Source organism: Mustela putorius, unplaced genomic scaffold (assembly GCF_011764305.1).
Source record: "Mustela putorius furo isolate JIRA1106 unplaced genomic scaffold, ASM1176430v1.1 tig00003853_pilon_pilon_pilon, whole genome shotgun sequence".
In the NCBI taxonomy this organism is placed as follows: domain Eukaryota; kingdom Metazoa; phylum Chordata; class Mammalia; order Carnivora; family Mustelidae; genus Mustela; species Mustela putorius.
The window spans coordinates 79652472-79667852 of record NW_025422005.1 but is presented as its reverse complement, the minus strand read 5'-3'; the positions used below and the strand labels follow the sequence as shown (position 1 = coordinate 79667852).

The window sequence follows — 15381 nt, the reverse complement described above, 5'->3', positions numbered from 1 at the left end:
GTTAATTTTTTTTTTCTTTTTGGTAGCATTTTACAATTTAATTATAAACTAAGAATTCTGAACTTCCAGAAAGATATTATTTATGTGATATAAAATTACTTAAAACAAAATGCAAGTTGGGAGAATTAATAACATAACCCTTTTAATTTTAAGGTGAACTACCATTTTTTCAAATGTTTCCAAATGTCATTATCCTCCTTACTAAGGAACAAGCATGGAGAAGATGAAAGGTAATTAATGTATTTTTTAAAAATGTAAAAGGATTGAGATTGAGAGACTTCTCAAAAATTTCCCTCAGATAACCTTACTTATAGTTTAACTAACATTCATCGAAGACCCACCCTCTGTCAGGTTCTATGCATGATAGTTATGTTTTGAGATGGTATAGAGGTAGATCTGGTGGGAAGGACTTGAGATTAACCCAGAACAGATCTGAGGAGCAGACTTTCCTCTTGCAAGTGCCCTGAGGATTGCCCTGCGCCTACCCTTATTGGCCTTGAGAATTCTTTCCTCTTTCCCCATTGATGTCCTTTAGTTTAGTCATCAGTGGTTTCCATGGTGAGTGTCCATGGAGTATCATTCTCCTCCAGTGGAGTTTGAAGATGTTAGGTATCTTCACCATTTCTAGTGCTTTTGAACTTGGTATGGTTATGTTTAAGATTTAATGGATATGTTTTTAAAAATTAAGTCTGCAAAAATAATTTTAGAGTTCAGTAATCAGGGAGCCTGGGGTTCTTATATTTTTCTTTTTTCATGTAACAACATAGGGGTCTGACTGACTTCACTTCCTTAGAACTGTGAGAGGTGTCCCTCTTCCCTTTCTCTGTCAGTGGGTAGTCTCAATCTCTTTCTCCCTATCACTTTTTATCTCTCTTCTCTTTACTGTCTCATCTTATTTTTGCCTGCACTTGTCTCTGCATCTTTTTCTCTCTGCCTTTCTCTCTTCTCCACAATTGCTTCTCACCTTCTCACGTCTTGGTCTCTCTTTCTCCATTTTTTCTCTCCCTCCCTCCTGTGTGCTCCTTACTGTTTCTATCATCCTACTACCTTATCCCCACATACCCTTTCTTCCCAACAGGACCTTATTCAAGACATTGTCTGTGACATTGCAAGCTCCACCTCAACAAGGAACACAATATTCCTTATTAAGGGAATGGTAGTTAAGATAGCACAAAGTAATTTATATCATTTAAAATGGATGTAAGGGGATGTTTGAGGTTGCATGGGTACCTCACATTTCTTCCTCAAAGTCTTATGATTTAATCAGGGTTGCACTGCTTCATTCAGTCCCCTTTTGGCCTGGGGACTCCTGACCTTTCCTCTTACTAGTTTGTTTCTGTGTAAGGCATCAGCTTCTGCAATGGTGCATTTTTCTTTTTAGGAATGCTTAGAAGGATAGTTTGGTTTTGACATTTCCTGAGTATCTGTGACATGTCCTTGGTACTGTTGTTTTTGGGGTTTGAAAGGGTAAATGTGTATAGGTTGAGTTTGAAAAATCCAGTTTGCAGCTAAAGTAGCCAAGTAGCTGAGCATTTTCATATTTATCTTTCCCAAGTAGCATCTGAGGGACCACATTTGTTTTATTTCACTAACATTGTTTTTCATGTAAGGATTCAAAGATGTTCCTCTTCTCTTTGTCAATTAGTTTCTCCTTTTCTCACTACTTGTTGGCTTTATCAGGCTCATTATTTTTTTCTGTAAGTAGGTAGTGTCTCCCTTCTCTCTTTTATTTCTCATTCCTGTTTTCTCTGTCATCACCTTTTTCTGCCTTCCTTGATTTTGCCTCCTGCTATGTCTGCACCCCTATTCCCTTTCTCCTTTTCCTCTTCACACTCTCCTATGTCTTATTCTGCTTTCTCCCATGGTGATAATTTTTCTGTCTTCACCATTACCCACAGTCTCCTGCCCCATGTGCCCTCTGTTTCTCCATCAGGTTTTTCTCAGTGTTCCAACACAGACACAAAGGGCATTGCTTGTTCCAGTGTGTATGATATGGAGGCTTACGTGCTTTGGGCCCCTGATGCTTTCCTTAATTGTTCCATCCTTCTCAGACATCTTTCTCATTCTGAGTGAGTTTTGAGAGAGAAGCTTAAGAAAGTAATATAGGTCTAAGTGGGAAATACTACCCGCTACAGAGGGAAGCTGAGCCAGGCTTGTGTTACACTTTGCCGGTATGAGGTCTTGTTTTTGTTTTTGTTTTCTTAAAGGCCTTGATGAGGGATGAACAGGTGATCAAAAGAAGTACCTTATAAGAAATGTAGATTGCTCATTTGAGAAACTCCTGTTAGCCAGATGAAGTCATCAGGTGACTCGTGCCTGAGGTTCGCTCCGCCCGTCGTGCCTCGAGCCCCACACTGTGGCTAACACGTCCTGCAATGTTGGGGACAGCCTGCCCGCTGGAGTGCCTCTGACAACCCGCGCTCCGCGTGTTGGAGCCGGCAGCCGCCCCCACCTGCGGCCTGACGCCGGAGCCCCGCCCCGCTCGGACGCGCGGGCCAATGGGCTGGGCCCCAGGGGGCGAGCCGCGGCCGGGCGGGAGGTGCGAGGCCGGGGGGCGGAGCAAACGGGGCGGCGCGGTGGTGGCCGAAGCTGCTGGGGCGGTGGCGGTGGTGGCGGTGGCGGCTTGGCCCGGCGTCCGCGGGTCGTGGGGGATGGGGGCGGCGAGCTCCAGCCCTCGGCGGAGGCGGCGGCGGCCGTGAGTGTTGGGCGGGCGTCCGCGTCCGGGACGCAGGATGGAGCGCCGCGGTGAGTGTGGGGCTGCGGCGGCTGGGGCTCGGGGCTGGGGTGGTCCGCGGTGCGGCGGGCGGGTTGCGGTCTAGGGTGTGGGTGGCCCATGCGGCGACCCCGAGCCGGGGCGGCGGCGGGCTGCGCTGGGGGTCGGGCTCCTGGCCTCGGTGCTCGTGGTCGTCCGGAAGGGGTCTGACGGTGCGAACGGCGCGCCTGGCGGCCGCGAGCGCCTGCCCAAAACAGATGACGATTAAAATTAAAGCAAACAAGTAACAAGTCCCATCGTCCACGTAAGACTGCTCCACATTTTAACTTCTTTAACCCTCGCAACAGGTCCGTGATTATTTAAGTTATTTTTTACACGGGGAAGATGAGGTTAGCCTGCTGGAGCACACGGGCTAGTAATTGTCAGAGTTCGGGTTTAAACTGAGGCTCTTGTGTGCTCCTGACCGCTAGCGAGTCCAGTCTTAGCTCTGACCCGCCCCACTCCCACCTGTCCTGACTACAGTCCTCACTTCAGCTGGGTTCCATTCCGGAGACGTTTTAGAATATCCGTGGTGCGTTGTTCTTCTCGCCTCTCTCTTTTGGGCTGAGCAGGAGCTCTTTCGTTCAGAGGCCTCAGTGTCACTGGTTTTCCCAATTCCGTTGTGGATGTGTTTGGGGCTTGACTGTTAGATTTCCTTTTAACGGGTGAGCTCAAGAACCCTAGTGACTGAGCCTCTTGTCTCCATGTTAATCTTATTCTACTCTCTTTGGCAAGAAGGAATTGGCCTCGCACCCTTTGTGGGGGGCGGCAGGACTGTTAGCTGCTAAACGCCCGAGCTGGGCGCCCGTTCCCCTTTTTCCACCTGTCTTGGTGACCACATCACTCCTCTGGCACTATCCATGTACGCTGCCCTTTTTGGTTGCTCCGTTTCCCTACTCGGTATTTAAATACGGGGATGGGGAGCGTGCTCTTTGGCATGGGGTAGTTTTGGCTGGTCAAGAGAGAGCCCTGCCTGCCAGGAATGCTAGACATTCTGGAGGCGTGGGAGGTTGGGCAGCTTCCTCTTTTTTAAACGTGCTAGGTTCTAAGTGCACAGGAATGAAGTGTATGTGCACTGCGTGCCTTTCTTTAGAAATTACAATTATTTGCATTTTATTGATAAAACTTTTTGACTTGCCCGTATGCTGTTTTTGTAGGGAGAGCTTTACAAAACTATAATCAAAGACCTCCAGGATTAATTTTTCTGATTTTTTAAAAGCGTCTTTAAGTAGATTCTTACCAAATCAGAAATTGTGCTGAAATAGATTTCTGAAATATCTGGCAGTTTTTCTTGAGGTAGGAATAGTTAGATGGGAACTATTAAGTAGATATCTGGGGCAGTTTTAAAAACTTTAATTAGTCCAGTGCCTAAAATGAAAGTACTTATATAATGATGTGTTTGGGGGAGGATATGCATGCAGCATGGGACGTTTGATTAACACAGGCTGCTCAAGTCTTGGGAGAGTCACATTACAGAGTATTGGGAAGTTAGTGTTCACATTTCTAATGCACATATTACTTAGAATTAAAAACATATAGAGAAAGTAGTTTTGTGTAGTAATATTCTTTTACCTACAAAGTTCTTTGCTAAGTGGATAAAACACATTTTTAATGTTGATGGTTTGGAGTTGGAAGAGATGCATGAGATTTTGGAGAGTTTCACAAATATTTTGCTCAATGGTCTGTTTGCATGGTTCAAACTTCACTTGGAAGCCATTTAGTAGGTTTAGATGAAGTCAGCCAAGTTTCTGGAATTGTTTCCAGTGCTGTATTTCTTGCTCACAATCTACAGATATATTGTGGTGTAGCCAAATCTTGTTCATTACCTACGTGTATTTAACAAAAAACAATCTCTCACAGTAAAGCACAGCTAATAATAATGGTTAAGTTACTGAGTTTTCATAATGAACAAGGCACAATGTTAAGTGCTTTCCATATTATTACCTCATTTAATTAAATTGCCGGTTGCAATATGTTAGTAACTACATTTTACATTAATACCAACTAGAGGATATTCATTTTGGGACACAGGAAGGTAGTGTGGATGATCTGGGAAAGTGTATATCCTCCAAATTTTCCTCTATTATAGTTCAGTTTTTTGAAAACTTGGATTAATTCTGTTATTTAAAAATTTTTTTCAACTGTCGTGTTTCTTTTTTTCATTTCCAGTAGGAAAAATAGTTAAGTATATATAACAAAGTTAGTACATTACTCACAATAATGCAGACTAGAGATAGAGTATAATCCTTTCTAGTTCCTCCTCCCCCCGCCCCCCGTTCACGTTTTGTTTGCTTATAGATTTTCTTACTCTTGAGTAAAAATGTTTAGGCATTTTTGAAATACTTTTTACAACTTTGGGTTACTAATTTGACATTATGAAGATGGTAAAATAGGTGAATTGCTTAGATAAGTGAATTGTTTTATTTGAAACTTATGATACACATTTTTAATAACCATCTTTTTTCCAGTGACAGTGACCAGTGATCTAATTTACTAAACTAAAAGCTGTCAAAATTAATCAGAGTGACTTTAATTAAGTAAGCTACAAAAGTGTTAAGTTAGGAATAGTCTTCTCAATGAGTGATTTGTAAAAGAACTGCCCAAATAAGTTGAGTGTTTTGTTTTTATTGTTGGTGGGGAGACTTAGGTATAATAATTGTACTAAAAAATTGTCCTGGGCTCATTTTAGAAATTATCTACATATTTAAGGATTAATGTTAGATAGGTTTGGAACTAGCTTAAAGGTAGAAATTACATTTTCAGAAATAATTTGAGATTAACAAAAATATTTAATAAAGCAGCACTGAAAGCTATTGGAGAAGTAGAGAAGCCTTGTCAGAAGTAGAGAAACAAGAACAGAAATCCAACTTTGATTCCAGTTTTATGCAGTCTTGCCTTTATCAGCTTTATAGACTTGTTTTTTTTCTTTTTCTTCTTTTATATTGTTTTATAGACAGATTTCTTGAAAACCCATATATATTTTCCATTTAAAACAGAGCAACAATCCAAAGTTAACCTTTTTTGTTTCTGTAAACATTAATTGCAACTTTACAACCTTGTAAGTTCAGTGTTCATTCTGCAGATTCATTTACTCTGCAAGTAGTTTTGAGTAGTTCTTCCCTTATGTGCCAAGCACTGTGCTGTAGCAGGGAACACATGGTTAGCAAACTGACATGGTCTTGATTTCCTTGGGATTATAATCTAGATAGGAAAACATGAATCATCTATTTGAACTTTGAAAAGTGCATTGATGAAAAGTATAAGATGCTGTAATGCATCTAGCAGGAGATTCTGTTCTAGTTTGATGTTAGTTGTTACAGGGGCATGATGGTCCAGGAAGATTTCTTTGAGGAAGTAATCTTTGAGTTGAGGTCAGAATTAGTAAACAAAGGGGAAGGAGTAGTCCAGGCAAGTGGAACTGTATATAGACAGGACCCTGAATCAAATAGTCTGTTTTTCTAGTTGTAGGTCGATGGCCCATTACAAGTATGAAACCATTCTGATGGGCTGCAAGCCGCATTTTAAAAAATGAAATGGTATAGGATAGAAAACATCTGGTTTATCACCTGTTTCCTTAGCCAGAATCTGTTTTATGCTTTCCAGCACACAACCACACAAAATCATAACATACTTAATGTGTATACTGTCTCATGATGTGAAATTATTTCCTACTGTGGGGCATAGTAAACAAATACTGTTGGAAAATGAGGAGGGAGTGTGTGTGGCAGGAATGTTGAGAGTGTCCAGTAGGAATTATGGCTCCAGATGACATTGCAGAGGTAAGTAGGGGCCCCTTCTCATGTTGTGCCTTAGAGTTCTCAGTAGATTCTCACTTGTCCTCTGGAGGGGTTTTGAGCAGAGAAATGACATGTTGGGATTCATGTTCTGAAAAGTGTACTCGCTACATTTGGAATAGGATAAGAATGGATGTGGAAAGATCATTAGAAAATCAGTTCCAATAGCTCATATAAGAAATGGTGGTAATTCACCTAGTGTGGTAGTACAGGCAGAAGTAGATAGATTAAAGATACTGTAGATTAGGAAGTGAAAAAAATCTAGAGAGTTGGGTGAGGTATAGGAAAGAATAAATGATACAATAATATATCTTACACGTGACCTGGAAGTGAATATTATGTAAAACCTCCTACTGTAAGTTTCACAGTTCTTAGTAATTCTACCATTAGAAAGTATCAAAATATTGAAGATGAAATATTTGAAAAATGTTTAAGTGTTGTGCTAACTTAATTCCTCCAGTAATTTCCTTTTTGATTCAAGAAATACAGACAAAATTAGGACTTTCAGTTCTGGAAGGGTAAAATGGATGAAGCAGAAACAAACTAAGATTTTCTGAGTTTCAACTGTGTGCCAGGATTAAATGTTTTCATTGTGAAGTCTTTTAATTTTCTGTCCCCTTTTAATTCTCACACAGCCTGTAAGCAAAATTATACAGGTCACACATTTAGAAAGTATTGAACCAGAAATTAAGTTTAAACCTTTCTCATTTCAAAAGATAGTATTTTTACTATACCATCTTTAAATTACTGAAAATATTGCTCTGATATTCATACATTTATTTGTTCATGCAATCAGGATATATCAGATTTGTAGGCACCTTTAGAACTTCTTTTCAACAGAAAATTATTTTTGCTGAAACTTGATAACCTGGGATGTGTATGCATGTGTGTGTATGTATGCATTATTATTAAGAACTAACTGTAATTGAACTTTTATGTGTCAGACACTTCTATATTTCTGTCTCTTAATGTTTACAATAATCTCATAAAGTAGGTATTGTCAGAATGGTATTCCTATTTTATAAATGAGCATACCAAAATGAAGTGATGTAACAGCTTGTCAGGACAGACATTGTAAATGATAGAGGGGATTTTGAAAATAGGTCTTTTCTTTTGTTGGAGCTCATATTGCGTCTTTATTTTTGAAGCTGATGTCATGGAGTTAGAGTATGTTCTGCCAAGTGACTTTTCAGAACGACTTATAATTAAAAGAATTCTGTACCCTAGGAGTTAAGAGGAAGTTATTAATTAAGAGAATGGATTTTGGCAACTAGACAGATCTGGGTTTTAAGTACCAGTTCATCATCTTTTAGCAGAGAGCTTAGACAAATGATTTAACCCCCAAAGCTTAGGTTGCTTATTTGTGAAATGAAGAGACTAGTAGTTTGCCTATTATAGAATTGTCAAGATGACTGGCATTTAATAAATAAATTGGTAGGACCGTGTTTGTTGTTAATAAAATACTGAGGTGGGCTGTGGGGTGTTTGTGGAAACCTAGTCTGATGTTTCCTCTGTTTGATGTGGTATTTGTGTTTTTCTCTTGTTTTTTCTCCCTTCCACTTAAGGATTTCAGTTTTTCTGACTGTTCTGTGGAAGGATGATTGCTCACAAACAGAAAAAGACAAAGAAAAAACGTATTTTGTCATCTGGCCAACTCTCCACAGATGTTACAACTCCTGAAATGGGGCTCAAGTCCATAAGTTCCAATTCCATTTTTGATCCGGATTACATCAAGGAGTTGGTGAATGATATCAGGAAGTTCTCGCATATGTTACTATATTTGAAAGAAGCTATTCTTTCAGGTTTGTCAACGATTTTCTTTTAACATTCTTACTGGATAGTTTGTTAAATTTTAAATGCCAGCCTAGCTGCAGATAAACACGTACACAGTGGTAGGAACAGGGTATTCTGCTTTAGTTACTTTATGACCTTTTCCCCCCAAAATGTTTGATGTTTGATGTTATGGTGCAAGCTATTTTATTATCAGATACAGTACAATACATAATAGAAACTTTGGTAAGTGTGAGGGAATAAGCATACAAAAAACAAAACTCAGTCTTTGGTTCTTAGCGGTTAGGCCTATTTGACATGAGAAAATTTTAGATTGTTGGAATTTTAACGTTCTTGTTAATGGTAATGCAGTGCCTTGATTATTCTTTAAGAAGCAGACTAATGTTTATTATTTATATTTTTGATCCTTCTGCCTTGATTCAGTTTTCTACATTGTTCCTAAAACTTAATCTAGAATCACTGCATTTGAGTGAAATTTTTTTTTCTCAAAAGTCACACTTAATTCTGTTTTGCTGTTATATAACCTATTCTTCAATTAAGTGATAATCACAGAATTTATTCTCTGTTTAGTTAGAAATAGGTAACGGAGCAAACTTTATTCTCTTAAAGTAAAGAACTACAGACATCTGTGTTCCCCAAGTTGATTTTAGTCCCTAAGGTTTTTAACTTTTAATACCTGTTTTATGTTCAGATTTGATGGTAGTGATAAGAAAGATACAGCCCCTATCCTTTTGTGATAAATAGTAGTTCGTTTCCATATTCATAATGGTAGGTCTGGATGTAGAAAATGAATATTGCTAGTTTTATTTATATGAGACCTCTTTTGTCTTCGTACACATGAGAGTTTAATAAATATTTTCTCTGTGTATAAGATAAATATTTATTTTCTGATACATGTTCTAGAAAGGAGACTAAAATCATATCTTATACTAAATGCTGCTTTTAAGAGTTTACTTCTAACCTGCTTTTCGATTTGAAATGCCCAAAACAACTAGACTTGAATTATAGCCTTAAAATTTTGGTATTTGAATTTTCTTTAAAACAATCACATAACTCATGTTTTTGAGACTATATATAATATTATTTTTAAAAAGTTACCTATACACCTGTTCATTTTAATAGCTTGATTTTGAAACTTAGTTATGGTTGATTAAATGGTAATAAAGTTTTCTTTTTCTTGTGGGAAGGTATTCTAAATATATTAAGCATTATACTGGGAATAAATTTCTTAACAAAATGATACCATCTGCCATTTATTTAAAGAAGCATAGTTTTAAATAAACCCTTTTCTTAACTGGGTTAATTGTTTTAAATTTGTTTTTAAATTTACATACAGTAAAGGTCATTCTTTTTGGTGTAAGTTCATTAACTGGGTTAATTTTGAAAGTAAAATTTAAAATGATGCCTTGGTTGACAAATCATTTACCTCAATTTAGGGTAAAATCCAGTTTTCTTTAATTATCAATTTAAGTGTTCATTAATACAAATAAAATTTTTAGTTAAGATTTTTGTTTTTGTTTTCCTCAGGAGATTAACATCGTTTTAAATCCTGATCTTGCATATTTATCCCTTGTCTCACAGATTTTAAATGATGATAATTTAAAATAAGTGGGACAACTCTTTATCTTCAGTTTTTTTAAGTGAATTTTAATTTGTGAATAGATAATTCAGAGACTAGGAGAGAATTGAAAGCTGATTCTAATTGAGAAAAGAGAAAATTTCTAAGTAAGATGGCAAAAGGAGACTGCCCCTTAAGATAAAAGTATGCATATGGAAATCTAGTTTTCATGAAAATATATTATTAAAAATTTATAAAGATCTTATCCCTTAAAAAAAAAAAAGATTTATTTATTTGAGAGAGAGAGAGCGAGCATGCATGCACACCCAGGGTAGGGGAAGACAGAGGGAGAGGGAGACAGAGTCTCAAGCAGACTCCCCACTGAGCCCAGAGCACCACTCAGGGCTCAATCTCAAGATCCTGAGATCACAACCTGAGCCAAAATCAAGAGTCAGACACTTAACCAACTGAGCCACCCAGGCACCTCAAGATATTGTCCTTTTTAATAAGGAAACCAGTACTTCAAAATTTAAATTCTTGATTTTATTGCTGATAGTAAAAAAGTTTGCCATTTATGACTGGTAAATTAATTTAAAAAATCTAAAAACTTTTGGATAACCAACTCTCATTAGAAAGCCATGGCCAGAGAATTTTCATTATTTACCTTTGGATTGATTTTAATGTTTGGTTCTTCAATCAGAGTTAAAAGGATATATGTATGCTATCTCAAATCTTGGATGTAACAAGAATTTGTTTTCTATCTTCAGATCATTATTATTAAAATCTGACACTAATTTTGAGTTGATAGAAATTTTTTTGTTTCTATTATATATGCTCAAAGGAGCGTATATAAATATATAAATTAACCTCATTATAAATAATACTATAAGTAATATGCTTATGTTTAATTTTGATCATGATTTTCTGCTAGTTAGAATATCAGACTATTCCTCATAATAATTTTATTACAAGAATCACACAAGAAAAAATCTTCAGGAAAGCAGGTAAAAAGCTTAAAATTCTGTAATTACTTGAGATGGTATTGTTATATATGTTCCTATAGACTAGACATAGGCCATACTTTCGTTTTCTGGGTATTGAGAACTTCTGCTGTTGTTTACTACCACCCTACTCATAAACTGGCCAGACAGTAAAAAGCTGTTTCACTGTTTTTCTTTTGGAGTGAGGGAGACTTTTCAGTGGCCTTGCCAATATTTTGTCTTTTGCTTCCTTAACAGGAAAGATGCCAGATTTCTGGCATTGTTCATTACCATGTCAGCTGGCTGTTAAAAAGCTAAAAAGTTAGCTTTTAAAAATAAAGAGTGTAGGTATACAGTTAAATCACCTTTTGGTATAATCTGAATACCGTTTTCTTTGTATATGTTACCTTTCATGAGGCAATGATGTGCAAAAATCACTTGACCCTTGCTTCAGGTGTTCAATCATATTTCTGAGGCTACACGTAGATTAATAGCTTTATGATTGATTTATAGCCACATTTTCCTTTCCTTGAAACTTGTTATAGGAATGATACGTAATTATATATGGTGCTTTGCATTTTATAAAGTGCTTTTACATACAAACACCATTTAATCAGAGTACCCACAAAGACCGGTAGTTTTAGCCCCATTTCACAGATGAGTTGTATGTATAACATAGATTGTATGATTTCATCAACCTCTTATTGCTGATATATAGTGATTTCTTTTGGAATCCAGAGGTCATAAATGCAGAATGGTGTGTGTTCTTTCCATGCTATCTCAACTGCTTCACATGGCAGGTACTTTAAAAAAATACCATTCCGCCAGTTCTGTTTTTGATGGGGACTATGTAGACCTGCAGTATCCAATATGGTAACCTCTAGACATGTGGCTAATAAAAAAATAACTTTTTATTTTAAATAAAAAAATTCAAATAAAATTTAAATAAAAATTTAAATAAAAAATTTATTTCTTCAGTTGTAGTACCCACATTTCAAGTTCTTATTAGCCTTATGTGGCTAGTGGCTACCATTTTGAACAGTGAAGGTATAAATATTTACATCATTGCAGAAATTTCTGTTGGACAGTGCTGGCATAGACATTTGGCCTTTATCAGTCTCAAGACTACTGAGATGAATTCTTGAGCTATAAACATTTGTTTATTTCTATAGCACTTAAAGAAACCTAGAAATAGTTGTTACTGGAGCAAATTTAACAAAATGTTAATTAGAAATAGGTACTCTTGGGGTCTTTTTAGAATCCCTTTGTCTTTGGAGTGCATAGCTTTAATGCTATCCTTTGATTTGAACCAACAGATCAGTTTCCAGCCAGGCTATACAAATTGATGAAATTGGTAGTAATGGATAGCAGAAAGAACTATGAAGAGAATCACTTTATCTAAGTTCTAGGCCTTGTTCTGCTACTGACTAGTTTTGGAATATGGCCTCAGTCATTTAATGATTTAAGAATGAGGTGCTGTACCAGATGCTACCAGTTTCATAATTCTGTGATTCAGAATTTGATTGAAGTTGGAGATTGTACATCGTTATGAATATCAAGAGTTCAGAGCTGTAGAAGACAACTAAATATTTGTTTTCCAAGTATATAATACATTTTTATATAAAAAAGATTTATTTATTTAAGAGTGAAAGGGAGAGAGAGCATGAAAGTGCAAGTAGGGGCAGGGGGCAGATGGAGAGGGAGAGAGAGAATTTCAAGCAGACTCCCTGCTGAGTGCAGAGCCCCATCTGGGGCTTGATCTTATGACTCTGAGATCACGACCTGAGCCAAAATCAAGAGTTGGACAACTCAACCACCCAAGGGCCCCCCATATAATGCATTTTAGAGGACATCTGCCTCCCACTAGTCTATAGGATTTTGTAAATGTGGGTTTTATGGTAACTTTCTTAAATGTGGTATTTGTGAAATTTGTGAAAGTGAGTCTATGAAGCTCCCGTTGCCATAGTTTTTAAGGAACTGATTAGAGAAAATAAGTATCTACCAAAGAGCTCTGTGGTAACAAGTAAGGTAGGTACACAATTTGTCTCTGCTCTTTTTATTTACAAATAAAAATTAAGAGTTTAATGTGGGACATCAGATGTCTGTGAAAACTCATGCTTTGGTAAAGTAGCTGATAGAGTTTGTTGATTCTCTTTCCACTGTTTATTTCCAGGAGGAGGTTACCCTGTAGTCTTATATAAGTAGCACATGTGGAATTTGAAGTTTTAGATTTCTATCCAGTGTCATTAAGATGCATTATGAATAGTCACAGGGCCAGATTTTACATTTTATTTTAAAATGCTGAAGGCACTGTATTATACATGTACTCTTCTGTGTTTAAATACAACACTAGTAGTTAACATATGTGCTGTTTAAATACCACTTCAGGTTTATGGTTGTCCCCCTAGGGAATAATGTGTTCTTAATTCCAAAGAACAGATTCATAAGTGTTCTTCTAGTTCATACAATAATCTTAAACTCTGCAGTGTACCGCCTCATTTCTGGTAGAACACCATTCAAGGAAGTTCAACATTTGGGCATGTGAAAGGTGAAAGGCTTTTTAATTGGGCTAGAAAGAATAGTGAAAATTACTTAATTTTTCTGCCCCTCAGTGCTTGGAGAAGTAGTCATTGCTGTTATAAAATGCATTTGAAGGGAAATTGGTAGTTTGTCTAATACACTATTTTGAAACTGGAATTTAATGAACGTTTACTATTGTGATAGTGGTGCCTTGTCAATGTTTTGTTCTTTAAATAGTTTAGAAAGGAAGATAAAACTTTATCATCAGTTGCAGATAAAGTTCTCTAATTTAAAAAAAAAAAGCTTTCTGATTTAGTGTATCACTTTATTTTGTAAAAACATAACTGAATCTTATAAATGATAGCTTCTGATGAATTCTGTCTAGGTCCTTAATTTGTCTGAACTATAGTTAGAAGAGGTATGTTAACTTTATAAGGTAATTTTTTTTAAATAAAAGAAGTTAAATAAAAAGTCTAATGCCATTAAGTAATATGTTCTATTGTAAGAGGGAAAGTCTGCATAAATTTTCAGTCTTAATTGAAATCCTATCTTTTTGATTAACTCAATTTTCCCTAGGTGATTATACAGGAGAATATGCAAATTTATTTCAGACAAATTTCAACAGTTAATTTTACCACTGATGAAAATTAATTTTCATCATCTATATCCTCTATATATATCCTCTATATCCAGAAATTTTGTGAAATATTAGGAAGGTTGGGTTGCTAGTCTCAGGTATGTTCTCCTGCCATGTTCTTTTAGAAGTAGATCTCTCCAGAAGTGATTTCTAATGGATATCACTTAGGAAGAGTTCAGGTAAATGTAGATAGGTTATGACTTTGAAATGAATCTTTGAAGAATAAAGAATGAAATACAGGTAGCTGCTTTAGGACATAATGTGCCAACTCTTAGGAGACTACTTTTGTTTGTTTGTTTGTTTCACTTGTCTGGAATTGTTTATAATACGTTAACACCATTTATAATAGTAACTGGCATATTTGATTAGACGGTAAAGCCTATTTAATCAGAGAGTGCAGAGTACCTGTCATTAAACCGTAACTTCTTTAATCATGTTACCATATCATAGTGATTAAGAGCACAAAATCTAGAGCTAGAACAACTAAGATGGAATCCTCACTCTGAAACTTGCTAGTTATATATCGCCATGAGCAAGTTACTTATCTTCTCAGTGCCTCAGTTTCTGCATCTGTTGGAAGGAGAGAATAGTACCTACGTCACTGGGATGTTGTGAAGACTAGAGTTCATATATATAAAGCTCTTACAGTAAGTTTTTAAAAATGTCAGCTATTATTATTTTTACAGTCCCCAAGTGGCTGAATAAAGGAAGCTGCTGTTCATACTTAGCTTTTATCCTGTAAATTCAGAAGGCATTACTGCAAAAAAAGGGAGTTTCCTAGTGATAAGTTCTGAAACTTACTTTCCTCCTTGTTTTCATTGCTTTCCCAGAGAGGTTAAGCTAAATTAACAAGAGTGGTTTTAAAAATTATTGTCAGTTTTTTTAAAGCAAGGAAAACACCATGGTTTTTTCATTTATTTACTTAAGCATTTCCATGAAGTGTTTGCAATATAAACACTGTGGTATTGTGTTAATGCATGAGAACCAAAAAGTGGAGCTGGCTAATCTGCTTTCACTTGATAAGCTAAATGAAGCAGAAAATAAATGGCACAAATGAGTAAAACAATAAATTAAAATTCAGATTACCATATTACAGGCATGGTAGATAAACAAGCAAACATTGGGTTACTGGAGTTTTACTCTTCTAGATAACTAGTATTAAGATTTTGGCTAAACATTATAGTAATTGCATATGCACATATGTATATATAAAACAATAGGCTTTGCAGTGCAAAACTAGGAAAAATATAATTATGTTATTTTTACAACTATTCAAATTATATTATTTTCCAGAAGTTTCTTTTATTTCAAAGGTACTAGGTTCCATTTCAGACCTAACCTATGTTATT

At 36.4% G+C, this 15381-nt stretch overlaps 1 protein-coding gene across 3 annotated transcripts in view; it reads left to right on the top strand.

Moving 5' to 3' along the window:
- The first annotated feature begins 2585 nt into the window (after positions 1–2585).
- Positions 2586–15381, top strand: part of ARHGAP29 (Rho GTPase activating protein 29) — a 63018-nt gene continuing 50222 nt past the window's right edge. For 2 of the 3 annotated variants that reach the window (XM_013056130.2, XM_004752567.3), the window contains exons 1-2: positions 2586–2745; positions 8112–8348. In XM_013056130.2, the coding sequence (XP_012911584.1) occupies positions 8144–8348 (205 nt within the window). In that variant the 5' untranslated portion in view covers positions 2586–2745; positions 8112–8143. The remainder of the gene's footprint in view (positions 2746–8111; positions 8349–15381) is intronic. The other variant, XM_004752568.3, reaches the window with a different exon arrangement.